The sequence below is a fragment of the Cupressus sempervirens genome, chromosome 11 (assembly GCF_028749045.1).
Source record: "Cupressus sempervirens isolate cs-2001-9-10 chromosome 11, ASM2874904v1, whole genome shotgun sequence".
NCBI classification, from domain to species: domain Eukaryota; kingdom Viridiplantae; phylum Streptophyta; class Pinopsida; order Cupressales; family Cupressaceae; genus Cupressus; species Cupressus sempervirens.
This window is the reverse complement of record NC_143128.1, coordinates 263,892,831-263,910,568: the sequence shown is the minus strand read 5'-3', so window position 1 is coordinate 263,910,568 and position 17,738 is coordinate 263,892,831. Positions and strand designations below refer to the sequence as shown.

The 17,738-nt window shown below is 36.0% G+C and overlaps 1 protein-coding gene across 1 annotated transcript; it reads left to right on the top strand.

The window, feature by feature from the left end:
* The first annotated feature begins 866 nt into the window (after positions 1–866).
* LOC149529147 (uncharacterized) lies at positions 867–17,200 on the top strand. Its single transcript, XM_089811936.1, has 6 exons — positions 867–1,053; positions 3,379–3,571; positions 3,708–4,607; positions 4,844–5,354; positions 5,676–5,757; positions 16,645–17,200. Exons 1-6 carry the CDS (start codon positions 1,024–1,026, stop codon positions 16,846–16,848), a joined length of 1,920 nt encoding a protein of 639 aa, XP_089668062.1. The 5' UTR covers positions 867–1,023; the 3' UTR covers positions 16,849–17,200.
* The last annotated feature ends 538 nt before the right edge of the window (positions 17,201–17,738 follow it).

The following is a 17,738-nucleotide window of genomic DNA, read 5'->3' as shown; positions in this document are numbered from 1 at the left end:
TTATTTCTTGGACTTCTTTTTGTTTTTGCTTAGAATGATCCCATTATTATTGTAAAATGTCTATTCAAATAATCATTCAAATTGTATTGATATATTAACACGTATAGAAATAGACATAAAAAAAAATTGTGTTGATATACACCTTATTACTAGTGGGGAGTGCCTACCAACATAACAATAATCAAAATGCATAAACAAGACAAACTCTTTGAAGATGACAAGAGGGTCTATATAGATCTCCAAAGGGTAATCATGTATCTAATACTATGATTTTTGTTAGAGATTGACAAGCCCTCGCACTCCATGATTGGCCAGGTTACTTTTGTTAAAAATAAACTTTTATCCTCATCAATGCTTACAAAGTGGATCAAAACAAAGTCGTGCCAATAGGATAGGAAAACTCTGTTTGGTAAAAAAGAAGGGCTTTTTAGAGAAATACACAAAGGTGAGGCTGAGGTTCCCACATCTACGGAGGTCTCGTGAGAATTGGATGGGAGGGGCCCTTTGGGATCTCGAGCCTCATGTGGGTCTACATCTGAAGCTTAGGTATTATTATTCTTTTGAAAACGCTTCCCACCTACACACCCACATCTTTCAAAAATCTAACCAAACCCCGCGTTACTAAAAAACCGAAGAATCCCCTATACCACATTGAATCCAATGAAGATAATTAAAAGGGACGGCGTATATTTAAAAAACAAATTAACAATAATATAGCCCACAAGCTCATTAATAATAAATCTGTTCATGGTGATGATAGCATTTGTCATGTTTAAACAAGTACGTGGTCTGTGACTCAGTTTTCCTCGGGCGGTGCGTTGACTGGAGTTACACTGTTATAAGCTGCATGACATTCCCTCGGGCTTAATCCTCTCATTTTTCCTTTTGCATGTAAAGACAATCTCTAACGCCTGCCTGAAAAAATGCTCCTATTTTTAGGATGCTTAACCACTTCAGAGATAGCAAATAAATCTCAATTCCATTCTTGTATTCAGCAGCTGATTTGTTGATTAGTTCACAGGGATGGATTACGAGAGAATCGATAAGATTCAGGTAAACTTAACTGTGAGCAGATTTATTCGGCTTTCTGTTTGATTTTTGGTAGAAAATTGTTATTGACTGATCTTGTGGGGGGCAAAAAGGTGTTTTTCTTACTGGATTTATATACCCAGTGGTGAACAAACAAGCTTCGTGCTATCGATCTCGTGGTTTTAATCCTCTTAAACAATCTGGGCCACAATGCGTTCTTTATAAACAATTTTTTTTTTTGTAGGGCTACAGGAAAGGAGCCGGGTTTGTTGGGTTTTCTTTCATCCTATGGATGATAAGAATTGAAAATTCCGAGTTTGCTGTAGTGTTATAAACGAATCCTGATCTTAAATAGAAGTTCGGGACTTTACTTAATTAGGGGGACCCAGTAATGAAAGGTTAGATCATAGAGCTGCATTTTTCAAAATGTAGATTTTCCTGATTGCCAGATGAGTATTATAATGATAACTGAATGAACCCAAAAAGGGAGATTTTAGATTAGAAATTGCAAAGGATAATACGTACCTAGGTTATTCTCTGCGACCCAGGATAGGTGATGAATAAGGATTGCAAACCGGAGTTCTTTATGTAGGTAAGTCACTATAGTAGAGGAGGTGAGACAGCATTTTAACCTATCAGTAAGCAGCCGCCGTCAAAGGCAAGATGACTTATTCCATTCTTGAATCCTTTAAGACCTATTGGCAAATGAGTACACGATGAATACCACTTGGCATGGTACAGGGTAGGCTTATCATATTCAATCTTGTTAGAGAGTTTTGTAATCAGCTTGAGTAGAGACCTAAAACACTGCCGGGGAACTTAAGTAGGTTTATCGCATTCAATCTTGCTAGAGAGTGTTATAATCAGCTAGAGTAGAGGCCTAAAACACTACCAGGGAACTTAGAAATGTTTATTTTCACATCGGCTGATGATCAGACATTGAATTTGCCACCAAGAACTCAAGTGAATAGTAACAAATAAAAAACCAGAATAGGAAACATACGGAGCTTAATGCTGAGGGATTTTCCAGTTGCTTCTGTTAAGTATTGAATTAGGTTATCGATGATCCTTCTCCTTGCCCCTGTTTGTATGGCAACCCATAATTCTAGGAAATACTTTGTAGACTGCCTTCGTGCAGGATAATAAAATAGATCACTTTTGGGTGTTGAAATACAATATTAGTGTACATAGCCAACAAATTTTTTATATTTTCCGTTGATCTCTAATATTTTACTGAGATGGAATCCATCAAACAATTGATATATTTTCTATATCGTATTTGGACTGGCCTTGAAAATTATTTCTACTGTTTCAATGGTCAGAGACAATCTGTCTGAACAGAAAATTAGTAAGTGCAAGAATGCTGGAAATACAAACTCCAAGGCTTGTTGACTGTTAGTGTACTTAGTCGAAATGCTACTTAATTAGTTTACAAGAAACAGACATTGACCTTTTCCGCATTGCAAAAGCATTCCAATATGTTAGAGGTCACTCAAGCAATAAGTTTGTTCTGGGTTGGTCTTCAATGGTAGGATTTCGCTTTGTACCATTAGTTTCAGTCTCATATACAAAAATCCTTGCATTGTTTTTTAACGATGCTTAAGGAATCACAATGCCAGGAACATTTCCATATGGCATTGTTATCCTTCATATTAGATGCCATGTCAGAGGAATATCTATTCCAGAAAAGTTGTCAGTCTTGCAGATGGCACCATTTGTTTTACATTCTTTTTGGTGGCCAAGGCTACAACTGGAAATAAGCTGGTAGATGAAACGAAGGACTTCCGACTCACAAGTAAACCTAGCCTCTCTGTGAATGATATTCGGCTGGTTTAGATTTTGAAATCATCAACCTTTGATGACGATTTTACACTAAATATACATGACATTTAATATATCTGTTGTTCAAAAGCTCGACATTACTTTGTCTCATTATTTTTTCTCTTTTAATCAACTTAAAAATTTGAAGCTTGTGGAAAGTGAGAATATATGTACATACTACATAGTCTTAGTTTTAGAGTCCAAAACTTTTAATTTATCATATTCATGATTTGTTAAGGTTCATCAGATCAAGTAGGTCTCTTTTGTACTTGGTATTTGGTACCAGATATTGCCCTTACTGTATTGTTAAAATTGGATAAAGACTTGTGAGTGTCCTAGAGTCAGGGTTGTGATGGGAAAATCTCCACTTCCTAAGTCTCAACTTGTTTATCACAGTCTATAGAACTTGAAAAGAGCACTTAAAATTTTTTTTGACGTATATAAGTTGTGTTAAATCCTTTTATGTTGAAGAAAAATAAATTTAAAATTCAGTTTCCAAACAAATAAGTGTTTGTGTTGTTTACACAGGCAGGAATCATATCACCTCGTCTGTCACCTAATAAATTAAGGCGCAAGCTTATTGGTGTACAACGAGGAAGGAAAGCATCAGAACTTGATTCTGCCTTGTCTTCTTCCAAAGAAGGACCAGATACAGTTGGGCTTGTTGAGTGTGCAAGAGACAGTTTATTGTCGTCAGGTTCTGGAAATGTTGACGATGAAGGTAATTTGACAGCTTCTCCTGAGATTTGATTCATTGCATGCCAGGGTTAAACTGGTATATAATATATGTGTCTCCGTGAATTCTAGGACATCCTTTTGAAAACACTAATGACTTTTCTTCTTATCATTCATGATAGGTTTTAGTGGTATGCAAGATTTCTCCAACAGAAAGGAGAATGGCCATGCTGTCCATGAAGCTGGACATACACTTCAAACAAATTTTCCCGCAAAATCATCTGCCACAACATCTGCATGTGAAGAGGTTCCTGATTTAGGGAGTGCAGCTCAAAACTTGGCATCTACGAAGGATTTTCAATTCAAAGAAAATCATAATGTTCAACTTAAAGTTCAGAATATCACAAAACCTACCAATGCACAGGTGGAATATACGGGAAATTTGAATGTTGTTCATGCAATGAGATCTTTTGAAGATGACAATTTTGAATATGACAGTGGACATGAAAATGGCAGTGTATCTAGCTTTGAATTCCACAAAGGGGATCGACCTATTCATCGGCGAGTTTTGGGACCGCATTCTAAACCTGCTCCATCAAAATGGGACGATGCAGAAAAGTGGCTGGTAAACCACTCTTCCGGAGACAGTCACATGAAACCTAAACCGAAAGCTGGCTCTGGTCAAATACAAGGTGTAGCTGCAGGACTTGGAAGGAAAGTTAATTTTCCTGGTCAGGGGGGTCGTCCAGTGGGTGGCACTAATATCCACATGGCAAAGAGTGCATCAAATGCCTTGGGAGGCACTGATCATACAACTATAGATGGAAGAAGTTTGAATCAGGAGGAGGGTGAGACTAAAAAGGTCTATCCTGATAAGCCTGCCTCAAAGATGGATGACGGTGGAACAGCTAAATTTGCCTTTATGCCTCCAGCAGTGTCACATCTCATTACAAGAACTAATGATTTGGATCGTTATTCTCTAGAGGATGTTTCATGTTGTGCCCCTGGTGAACCAAAGGGAGATGGTGAGACACTGCTGAAGCCCTCACTTCGCATTGAAAAACCCATCGCAGATCCAGCTGGTAAGCACAAATATGAAATATCTTGAATATTTTGGTAACTTCGTCTTAACTGTTGCTCAAAAAATAATATTTTCTCCTTATTCTGATGCCGTTTCATATTTTGGGACTGTTTAAATAATATAAATATTTTGTGGTTAGGAAAAGAATAGGGAAATCCTTTTATGCAGAAGGCATAGGGTGGTTTTCTATAATGTGATTGTAAGAAGAGATTAAGGTATGAACTCTGGTCTTTGCAGTTCAATTTAGCAAGAATGGTCATTCCTTCACCCAGCATATTCCTCCATCATATGCTCCACCTCCTTCTACTGTTAGGTCAGTTGCCATGAGGGATATGGGAACAGAGATGACTCCCATTGCTAGCCAAGAGCCTTCAAGGACAGGGACTCCTGTCAGAGCAACATCACCTACGGCACGGAGTCCTATGTCTTCCCGACCATCAACCCCTGGAAGAGCTGCACCTGCATCCTCACCAATGGATGGGACTGACAATGAATTAGATTGTCAAGGAAAAGTAAACATGCATGAATTATCTGAAAAAGAATTGCATGAAAGGACTAGACAAGAAATAATTGCACTTGGTGAAAAGCTTGGCAAAGCTAATATTGCAGCATGGGCAAGTAAGCGGGAAGAGGAAGAGAACGATTCAAGATCACAGAGGAATAGAAGTGCAGACCCAAGTACATCATCTGTTCTGGAAGCCCGTGCAGCTGCTTGGGAGGAGGCAGAGAAAGCAAAGTATATGGCCAGGTCATTTGTTATCCTTATCATGAATTATATAGGGGGTTTTATTAAGGTATATCCTGTGTAATATATTGTAGGTCAACATTGATTGCCATCGTATGCCTGCCCTGGATTTTGGACTTTGGCAATTGTATTGTGCTTTAGATATTCTAGAAATATGCCAATATGACTGTAAATGTATCTTTCCTTTCCCTCCCTAACTAATCTGAATTATCCTTGTTAAAGGCATGCAGCATTTTTCAAATTGATTGATCCTGCATGCTCATTTTATGTGATATCCTATCATGGTGGTTTATGTGCAAGCACTAAACAGCCCTCTTCTTACAGATATAGGCGTGAAGAGGTTAAAATAGAAGCATGGGAAAATCATCAAAAAACAAAGGCAGAAGCTGAAATGAGGAGAATAGAGGTAATCTTGCTACAATTTATCATTCTTCTGATTGTGCTTTCAAAGCTCTTAATCTGGAAAACAACTTAGCTTTTTCTTTTGCTTCAATTCTTAGTTAACAATTTTCCTTTTCAGAGGATATCACAAAATGCTTTGCTGCACCATACACACATATACTCAAGATGCTTGATTTTACATGGTCCATTTAAATGCTGATCCCACAAATGTTATGAATGTGCAATGGTCAGGTGTGGCACTGCCTTGTAGAAGATAATCCATATTCCCCAAATGAGGTTTACATGGTTAGATTGATCCATGATATCTCTGGAGACTGTTAACAGAATTGTTATGACTATCATTCTCAATAAATAGAGCTAGCCCATAATTATAGCAAAGAGCACGAGTCATCCAACTCTATTGCTTCAATTCCTCTGACCAGAAGTTTAATGAGCTGTGGGATTTAAGCATTAATCTCTAACCAGCTGGAATTTCTTGTAACCTTGTACATATGTAGTGCCTGATTATATTGGTTAATAATTACCATATCAAATATAAATGCTAAACTGAGAGAAGCTCAGTAAATCATTGGAGCAAGCAATCATTCATCAGTGTTTGTACTAGTAGCAATAATTTGAAATGACTTCGATTGACTGAGACTTGGGTTTGAGGTTGTGCCAGTACCGATGGGCATTTTTTTGAGTGATCTGGTATTTGTACGTAAAATCTGAGAAAACTCGGTGGATTACTCAATAAGCTGTGGGTATTAAAAAATAACCTGTCCTCTTTTCCAAAATAGCACGCGTCCTTCATTTCCATTAACTTTTTTCCTCCAGAATCAACCTGTTTTAGATTATAGTTGAGGCATTTGATAATGGTCATTGCAGTTGAAGGGACGAAAATCAGGATACAAGGCTATTGGCTTCAAAATCTGAAGTGATTGGAAGCCTCACATGCTAATTGTGTTATGTTTTTGTACCATAAAACTTAAGGGTTATTTTATTGAGAATTTGAAACGGTTGACAGAATTTTAGAGTTTGGTTGGCAACATTGAACAACTTCTATTTGATTGAGAAGCTTGAGAGAATTTTAGAGTTTAGTTGGCAACATTTAACACATTCTTTATTTCTGTCTTATGTTTGTTTCTTTTTCTATTCCCACTTTATTTGGCATGAAATGACAATAGCAGTTTATGTTTCTGTATTATTTTTTTGTATTTTCTAGTCTTTTTGTTTGCTAGGTTTTTTACATTTCAAATCCAAGTAATTGAATTTGATTCACACCTTCACTTTCTTGTGCCAATGTCATGTAAATGGAATACTACTATGACTCAAACTTTATACCACCTTCACCTGTTGTCCTTTTAACCATTACGAAATCCAACTATAAACTAAGCAATTGAATTCCTTTTACACTTTCAGTTTCCCATGTCAATGCCTTTTAAGAGGAATATTACTATGATTCATACTACTTCCACAGGCTGTTGTCCGCTCAGTCAGTATAGATTGCCAGTACAATTCTTCTCTGACTAGAATACGATGCAACATGCTAACATGTTCATACTGTAGCTTATTATAGAACCTATGCCTGCAGTTGCCATTATCATTATTTCAACTATAATATAGCATAGGTAGCAGTAATAATTTAGCTTTATTCTGGTTAATAAAATCTTAGCTTTCTCCTCCCTGTAGATAAAAGAAGAGGAAATGTAATTGAATTAGTATTAGTAGCTTTATGCTTTCGACTATTGCTTAGTTTTGCATCAATATATGGAATACAGCTAAATAATTTTTAATTTTTATCCAAAGATGAAATCAGTCATTGCATCAATTTAAAGCTCCATTACAGTGGACAGTATTTACCTGATCAAATTCCAATGAAAATGCAAAAGCTGCAGGTCAGTGATGTTAAATTGGTCGTATATTGGTCCGAATCTAGATTTACTACAGGTCATCTTCTAAAGTTCTACTTTTGTGTCAAGTTCTCTGTTCTGTTCAGTTCCGTCTGCTGAGCTATACTGACAGAACAGGGGTTTTCCTTCCTTGAACACTCGCAAAAGTTTGAACTAGTGCTTTAAATTCTTGAAACCCAATGAAGATGTTGGTAACTGCTATGTTCATGGTTGTTCCTTGTTTTTCTCAACTTGAAACATTCGTGAACAACACTGAATTGTCGCGAACAGTTGGCAAACTCATGAGTGATACCAATGATAAATGGAACAAAATGATGTATGTCAATAAAATTGTGATGCCTCTGGGGTATCTGGTAGTACTTCAGACTACTGGCAAGCTAGTCAGAGCTGACTAAATGCCATATGCTTTACTGGTTTATCCTTGATAGCTTTCAATTAAAGGCAATTGACCTATCAGATTCATAAATTGTATGACAGCTCCAATCATGGTAAGATACCTTTTTTAGCGCTGTGGTCTGTTTTCAACAAGCCTTGGGTCCCCAGTGCCTTCATTGAATGATCAATCACTTGCTATTATCTTAAGGTTTTTTTTATAAGCGCTGTTTTCATGTTTCTAACATTAAATTCATATGAATTTCATTGGTATATACTATATATACTTGTTTCTTGATTCAGCATTTATACATAATAACTTGGGCTGTAAAATATCTACTTGCTCACAAAGACTTCGTCACCTCTTTGAGGGTTCTATTCTAGGAAAGCTATTACATGTTTTTTTTGGCTATAGAAAAAATGTGTAGTAGTGTCTATTTTTACCATTTGGGTTTTTTCATGTTGCTATTCCTGAAATGAGTTGGATTATGTATCTGTTGATTGGTGGTTTGCACATCCACATATATTAGAAAATTAATAGCAATTGAGCTTTCTGGCTATTAAAACGTTTGAAGTTATAAACAACATTGTATATCCTTATTGTGGTGGCGATTGTTGCATATACCTTACTGACATTTTAGTTTTCTTTCCTTTAGACAAAATAGTTATTTTGTGTCACTTAAATGAAGATTCTTATTATTGACTTTTCTGATAAATATTAATAATAATGTTTTATCCTTTTTTATGTCTTGGGCCACATGTTAAGTAAGAAGATAATGCATAGTACATACTAACTATATTTTCATATAGCTAGGAAGCTGTAGTTTATATCATTACAACAATTTCTTGTTTACAATTTCATGTCAGTTTTTTGCTAATGAACTAAATTGGCCCTCATACAAAAATGTGAACAAGTTTGAAAGCTTTAAGATGTAGTACTTAGTTTAGGTACAGTTTATTTGGTATATCAGTTACATTTCTCTTAAGTGAAAAATAGTTGTACAACTATTTCTTACAAAGAATCTTTTGGATTCAAAGAATCAAAATGGTAAAGAATTCTGCCTATAATTCTATTTGTGGTAAAATTCTTATTCTGTTACTCAAAGTCCGAGTTATTAATGTCTTCAGATCTTTTTTGTGAGCATTCAATGTGTTTTTCATGAATTGATTTGCACTTGTTTGCGGGAAACTCTCAAAGAATTTTAATTTCATATGTTTGAAAGTGAAACATTCTTGGATATCCAAGGATCTAGAGCATCTCTTGGTAGCAACTTTATTTGATCAATGAACTTTTATGTTTTCTGATCAGGTGAAGTAACAAGTATGAAAAGTAATAGTAGCAGAAATGTTGGCCTAAAGAAAATAAGTTGGGGTATTGAGAAAGGCCAGATAAGAACTTAAGCCGAATCCTTGTCCAACTCGAGAAAGAGAAAACTTAAACAAACCTACATTGAACACCACCCATAGGATATTGATTTCAGACCAAAAGAGCCATAAAATATGTAGATAAACCTTTGAAGCCAAAATATTTACAACTTTTCAGGCAAATGGCAGCAAGTTGCCATAAAGAGGAAAGCCTATCGATCATGCTCCAAGTGCCTCAAGCTGTTGTTTCAGCAGAAGAACCTGTACTTGCCAAACAAAATGTTCTCTGATGATTGCCAGTTTCTCCCTATGTTTAATCATTCCTTTTTCACTTTAGTACCTAAGCTTCTTATTAAAAGAAAAGTCATACCATCCAAATTTTGTGGCCTCTGAATGTTTATAATGGCCTTGACAGCTTTAGGTTTCCATTTACTATCTTCCCAAAGATCCCTGCAAAAGCAGTTATATATATATATTCATTCGTCCATCACATTTATTACTATCCACTTAATGGGGACATGTGGCCTTGGCAATTAAACATCATCTTTTCTTATGCTTTGGGTGTCCAGTGTCTGAGAATTACCTCCAGCCTTGGGGTGGGTGAGAAGGCCATTGATATTTCTTTCACACAAGCTGGCTGGTCTAGTAGAGAAGGATGATTACTCATGTCTATGTTGTATGCACTCACCTTCTCATAATAGAGGTAACTCTTTGTTGTACGCAACTCCGGATGCTGAGAGGGTCTGTGGTAGAGTGAATCAGCATGCACTAAAAACTGAAACCTTTTCTTTTACAAATGCTTACCAATTATTTTATCCAACTAACTGCCAATAAAATTTTTTGAATGACAACACAAAGACATGAACACCATAGTTTTCTGTGGAAAACCCAATAAGGGGAAAACCATGGTAAGAATCAAACTCACAACATGAAGAACAAATTATAGATGTTTAGACCACAGGCCAAGGAATGCATTGCCTTTTGAAAAGAACTTGAAGGTTAAGGCACCAACCTTAAGGCAAGGTACAAAGAACTTTGCAAACTAAGGTACCAACCCTAGGGCAAGATATGATACAAATGATAATGAGGAATAATGCTCATTGCTGATTGAACTGACTTGAAGTGCATTCTTTGTTATGCTGATTACAATCGGCTGTTTACATATCTGTGCCTGATTTCATCTTTTCTTGTCTCCACATTCACACCTTTGTACTTTGCTATACCTCGTACATTCTCATACACAGTGCACACTATCTCTGAAGGATACCCTCCAATATATATCCATTGCAGAAATACATGAACACCAATTGTTACCTGGATAATCCAATTAGTGAAAAATCGCAGTATGAATCAAACTCACAATATGAAGAACAAATTATAGATGCTTAGGCCATAGGCCAAGGAGCGTATTGCTCTTGAAAATAACTTGTAGGCTAAGGCACCAACCTTAAGGTGAGATACAAAGAACTTTGCAAACTAAGGCACCAACCTTAAGGTGAGATACAAAGAACTTTGCAAACTAAGGCACCAACCTTATGGAAAGATACAAATGATAAAGAGGAATATTGCTGATTGAGCTGCCTTGAAGTGCATTGCTTGTTATGCTGATTGCATTTTGTTGTTTACACATCTGTGACTGATTTCATCTTTGCTTGTCTCAACGTTCACACCTTTGCACTTTACCTCATACAATCTCATACGTGACACACACAATCTCTGGAGATATCCTCTAATTTGTATCCACTGCAACGTAAAATAATATCCATTAGGTCAGCCTAATGAGATTAGTGTGTAACACATAGACTGTTGGCTTTAATCACAATCTCCAGATCACATGGAAGGAAAGTAAAGCGTGTGAGGGGTCACACCATGTTGGCATACCTTCCGCTAGATCGAAAATCTTTTCTATGATCATTGCAGTCTACTGCAAGGACCAAAACATCTTGAGTCGGCCACAAAAGATGAAACTGTAATTATATGTCAGTCAAATAAACACAAAGAAAGAGGTGTGGACCTCCAGTACTACCGTGGATGCTCAACATAGCATCACCTGACACTATCATATCTATACCAATGAACTGCAACGCTGGATCACTTGAAGGTGAAGATATACAAAGCATTCTTGCAAACTGTCACTCTATCTCTGTCAAGCTTGAATACAAAACACAATATCTTTTGCTATGATCTGAAACCGATCAGGAGATCTGAGAAGTAGCTACCTTTCACATCAAACAACACTATACACCAACTATAGGGAGGAAAAACCCCATGTGTCGAGATACAGATCAAAAGACTGTCCATTGGAACAGTCAATCATAGCTATTTTCAAATGCAGATGCCGAAAACCTTTACCAAAACAAACAACTCAATGTAGATCTCAACAGGCCAAAATAACATTCATATTAACCTCTCTGCTCATTCAACAAAGCATATCCAGACGAATAGTCATAAATCAAATCATCGAAATCAACTAAATCAGCCATAGACCGACATAGACACCAGACACACTCAGAGCAACATAAATTTGCTTGCAAAGCTGACCAACATGAGATATCTGAACTGGAACGCTGCACAAACATTAGGAATATGTCAACCAAACTGCACACCTGGAAACTTTAACACAGGGCAATGTAAAGCATTCTCTGGACCTATCTGATCATTCCTCATAGCCAGCCTCACTATCAGCAAACAGCAAAATACAATTTCAACCTTTGGACTTCTGCAGCTTTGAAAGTAGGATGGTGCAACATTCATAGAGTATGCATGACAAACCAAAATAGACACCTACTTCTTATGTGGAGCATTCTCCTTAAGGACTTCAGATATTCTTTTTTGCGTATACCATTTTTCCATATTTGTTACCTTCTGGATATACAATAAATGGACTTATTATCATTACCAGTCATCAGAAGAACATATGATCATCCAATAAGCCTTAAAATACTCTTTCCTGCATATTAAACTTTAATTGCTCTTTCCCGCACATTTCAGCTATTCATAACCAGGCACACTCCATGCTCACAGCAGGTTGACAATCATGACAACACTGAATACTTCTCCCATAGGTACTTCTCCACATCAGATACAACACTGGATTCATACAGCACTTCATTGGGATGACATAAATGTACATAGCAGGTTAACATCTATGAGAACACTAAACACATAATGCTAACGCTCTTCATAGTTCATACAAGCTCAATTAAGGCAACAAAATAAGGATTTCTAAGGTGAGTAGTCCACTCATATCTTACTTCGAACACACTAAGGTTCTCAGAGTCCTTGATTTAAATAAAAGCATTAATATTGATACTATGATCTAGAGATATCAGAATGGAGATTTCCTTCCCTGCTACCATTAATGGTTGACATGAAGATCCTCTAGCAGAAGGTAGATAGAATGATGATCAGCCCACAAGGCCTCTCTGAAGCTTGTCATCAACTGTTGAGTGCCTCTTATCAATCTTTCTAAAAAAATGTTTAAAGATGGTTTCAAATCATCCAGTAATAACTGGATAAGTCTATTAATTGATGGAAATAATTGTGACTACAATGCTGCCTGTCTTGTTTAGTTTAAAAAGGATAATTTAAATGGAAAATTTGAACTTGATAATGAGTGTCTTTGATCTCTGCAACGTTAATGTGCTATAGCATAATGCATTACAGTTCAGAAATTCTTTTTTTAAATGACACAACTGAATCTTTTCCACTGGCTAGCCTGGGTAGCCTTTTGTCAGTGCATTCATAATTTAATCTTACAAATTCTGATTGTGGGGGGACTCAGTAAGGTTGGCTCTCACACTCTGCTTCTTGTTCTTTCCATTAGCACGAATATTTGTTTCTATGTTGATAGTTGATATATTCTTATTTCCTGAAATTTGTTGCTAGTGTGCTAGACCTGGGAAACTTAACAACATTGGCTGAGATCAAACAAGTTATCTTTTATTAACCAATCTTGCATCACAATGTTAAAATAATAGGCCATGCATTTTTACAATTCCTTTCTGTGAATCCATATCTATTGCTAGTCATCACTAATAAATGCTTTTATTCGCAACTTATTACTTGCTTGTCACATCTCTCGTGACGATATCTTCTAGATCAAATGAGTTAAGTACACAGTTTCAAAGATTTGAAAATCAGCTTGGTATATTTATCATTCTTTTTGGAGACTGGAAATTCCAATTAGAGTTTTGTTTGGATAGAAGCTGAACTCTTGTATTCTCTTTGCTCATTTTTTTCCTTTATTTCACTTGCCTGCGATCACTGTATTGCAATAGTTTGAGCATATTTGAGCAATAGTGAGAATTTCATACAATTGTGTCATTCATACTTTTTGAGTTGAGTTGACCATATCAATATGTAGAGCCAAATCATTATGAAAAAATATATTTTTACATCTGATGGGATCAGTGACAGATCTACTTCCAGACTGATATATGCAATGCCTTTTCTCTCTGAAAAACAGTTGGAGTCACTCCTTTGAATTATTAATTTATTTACCAAGTTTCTTCCCATAACGTCACTTCTTCTGGTTCCTGAGTTTTTATTGACTCCAAGTTGCATCATTGTCATATTTAGACATCAAAATAAACATAGAAATGTGTAACAAATAAGACAAATACTATTGTAGTGATTGTGTTCATTATGTTAACACAAGTAGCTTCACCTATTTAATTCATGTTTCTATGTTCACTCGACTTGCTATTAATTAGATGTCATAAAATGAGAAAAACCTTTTTTAAGGTAAAGTTTTAAACATTTTTCCATTTTTTGATTTGCTCAAATAACTTGAATTTTAAATGAGAGACAGACCATTAGGGTTAGGATTTGCGGTTGACAAGCATAGAATATATAATATAGTAAGATGAAACTATTAGAATTATCTTCCACATTTGGAAATCAACTACAATGTGGAAAAACCAGAGTTGTTGGGTTAGTGAGCATGAAAGCCTACTTGAGCACCAATGATGCATTCTGATTAACTTTCAGCATTACAAGGTGGATGGACTTTGTGCTCATAGGAAAAGTTATACAATTGACTAAATGTCCTGGAAACAATGTTCTTTGATGCTCAGCATCATTCTGTTATTACTTATGTGCTAGTTACTAGCAGATGATTTCTATGATTCTACCTGCTGATTTTTTAATTGCAGTCTCAAAATGTCTAACCATACTTTATTAGTTTGTCAAACCTTATTTTTACTGCTAAGATAATCTCTCCTTTTGATGCTTTGAAAATCTGGGGTGTTGTGTGATTTGGGGGATCACACCCTTCAAGCAACCTCGAGATTCAAACATGGGCCATTGGTTATAAATTCTCAATGAATTACTGTTGTACCACAGCCCTTAGACATAATTCCTCGTCTCTTTACAACACAAGGTAAGAAATGTCTTTCCATGCTCATAGCCCAATTTGCCCTCTTCCCAATTAGATCAAACATTATATTGGCACTTTGCCAAAAGTGAAAATAATTTTATTTAATTGTTATTTCTTGGCACATGCCTTGTGTATTATAGGGTAAGTAATGATGTGGACTTTGGTAATATATTAGTATATTTTTTTGGCATAAGCCCTTTTGGGTGAGTTTTCAAACATAAAATATGTAGCTACCATCACTAAATAATAAATATCAAATAATAGTAAATATCCTTCACTTAAGAAATTGGTTGATGTCAGAGCTCTATAGCGACCCTCATGCATTATAATATGATTGGCAACCATTATGCTGAATCAGAATGTTCAGTAGGTATATGTATTATGGCTAGTCCCAGTAATTAAAAATTTAAATATTTTGCGATGGTTTTCTTTCTACCACCAGGTCTAGTATTTAACATTAGAGTTCTAAAAATTGCAGAGCAGCAGAATGTGAGAATATCGGTTGTTTGGCTCTTATCATATATATTCACGTGGGTTGAATGCAGAAGTCCTTTGAGATGAAACTAAAATTAAACTCACCTTTTTTTCAAACTTGGGTGCAAATTGCAACACTTGTGACATCCAGTCTTACTAGAGAAAGTGAGCATTGTGCAAAGGAGACTTTTTTCCAGAAACTATAATATTTATTTGTACTCATTTCATTTCCTTTACTTTACTCTTGTGAACTACACTGCTTTCGCTTTTGGCCCTTATTTATCAAGAGGCTAATTGTTTTCTTGTGAGGTTGTGGCCTTGAGCAGTCTTCCTTACATATTGTGTCTTCTCTCTTTTCATATCAATTATTGGTAAATCATTTCCCCAACAAAATTTTCCTTACACGCTTTTAATGGTCTTTTGCTCTTTCTCTCATAATTACAAGGGGATTAGGAAAATATAGCATATTCAAATGTTCCACTCCATACCAGAGAGGGGCAAAGAAAACAAATGTATCAGTTTCTGTTTGACCTTGAGAGTTGGAAACACGAAGTCAAAACTCAGGGTCATCTACAATCAAGATATCACCTAAACTCTCAAGGGGTTTTCTATTTTTCCGTACATGAAGAAAAAATGTAACATTCTCATGCTATTGGATCACATTGAATGTGAAAGTCCTCAAAGATGAAACCAAAATCTAAAACTCCTTTTTGAAAACTTGGTTACAACTTTCTTTTGATATTTTTCCTAAAGAAAGTGACTGGTTTTGTACAAATGGGGGGCTGGTCGAAGGATTTAATAGTGATGCTTAATCATTTTAACTCCTTTTCTCCTACAACGTACATTGCTTTTGTTCTTGTTGGCACCCTCTCATCCTTTGGCTTATGTTTTTGTGCGAGCTTGTATCCCTGGGCAGCCTTCTTTACTTGATGTGTCATCTGTGTTTTAATATCCAACTTTTAAAAAACCATTTCTTAAACAAAATATTCACAACTCTTGTTCTCTTGTGAGTATGATAGGAGTTGGAACCCAGATATCATATTGAAATGTTTCGCTCCATTTTAGGGAAGGGCAACGAAAATAACATGTATCAGTTGTTGTTGACATTCGTGAAACACAGTTGAAATTCTGAGTTTCTATTAGCTAAAGCTCTGGGATCATGCATTGGGCCTAGTATGGTATCTTGACTGTGTACTTCAAATTTTGTAAACTGCAACCATCATTTTATGATTACAATAAGATATCATGTACAACTGCATTTTGTGCCTCATCATTCTTCAGGAACTTTGTTTTTAAAATGCACAATAGTGTATAATCAAGTTGGTCGTCCAAATTTTTACAACTAGTTCAATTTCATTTATGATGTGGATAAAATCAAAAGTGATAAATTATTTTGATATATAAACAGGTGAAAGCAGAGCGGATGAGGAGTCATGCACATGAAAAGCTAATGAATAAGTTAGCAGGTGCTCGACATCGAGCAGAAGAGAAAAGGGCAGCTGCAGAGGCCAAACGGAGTCATGAAGCTGCCAAGACAGCACAGCAAGCGGAGTACATTCGCCAAACTGGACGTATCCCATCACCATTTTTCCATTGGTCTTGCTGTTCTTAACCTTCGTTGTTTCTTCCAGGACTTGATCATATGGGACCAACATCCTGAAATTATTTATGGCTTTATGAAATTGAATGTCTGCCTTTGGCTGCGAGTGCGACTTAGGCTTGTTCATGTCGTTTCCATTTTATTCTTCCCAGTGGTATACCTTTTGCAAGCTTTATTATAAAAGGCAAGCCCTTTGTATAATGTTTACTTGAGTGGGCGCCTTAGAGAGAAGTTCGAGCTCTGAATGGGCCATAAACAGTTGTAAAGTAGGTGTTCTCTAATGATTAAAATCTGCTTAAATGTAATTGTAGATTCTTTAATTATTTTCATTATCTTAATATATATTGCCTTTTGTTTTTGCCAAGTTTGGAGAAAATCCTGATTGAATTTCATGTCAGAAATGCATATATATAAATCCTTTCTTGGTGGAGATTTAGCTGTTGGTTATTTGTTCTGAAAGTAGAATATTTTGAATGTATGACTTTCAGAAAATATATTTACCATGAATGAATGAGTTCAATAGTTGACCAGAGATTGTTTTCTCTGGATAAAATATACTAGTACCTTCATATAGATGTTTTGCCTATGTGCCCGTTGTTATCTCATTTGAACCGATTGGTTTCATGCAAACATAAGACTTGTAAATATAATTTTCAAAATCAATACAGTATGTTAGTACTAATCAATAATTCAGGTTTAAATAGAGCATATGAGGGGCATGGGTTTGTAGGAAACATTGAATTCTTCAAGAACTAATGAAACAGTGTGCTTTGATAGAAGAACTGTTGACTTGGAGATAAATGATGTCTTCTAATGTTTTTGTATACCTGTATCTTAAGTGCTGAGTGGTGAGTGCTGCTTGTTTTGATTGGTCAAGGCACCGGAATTTTCTGTGGTCATAC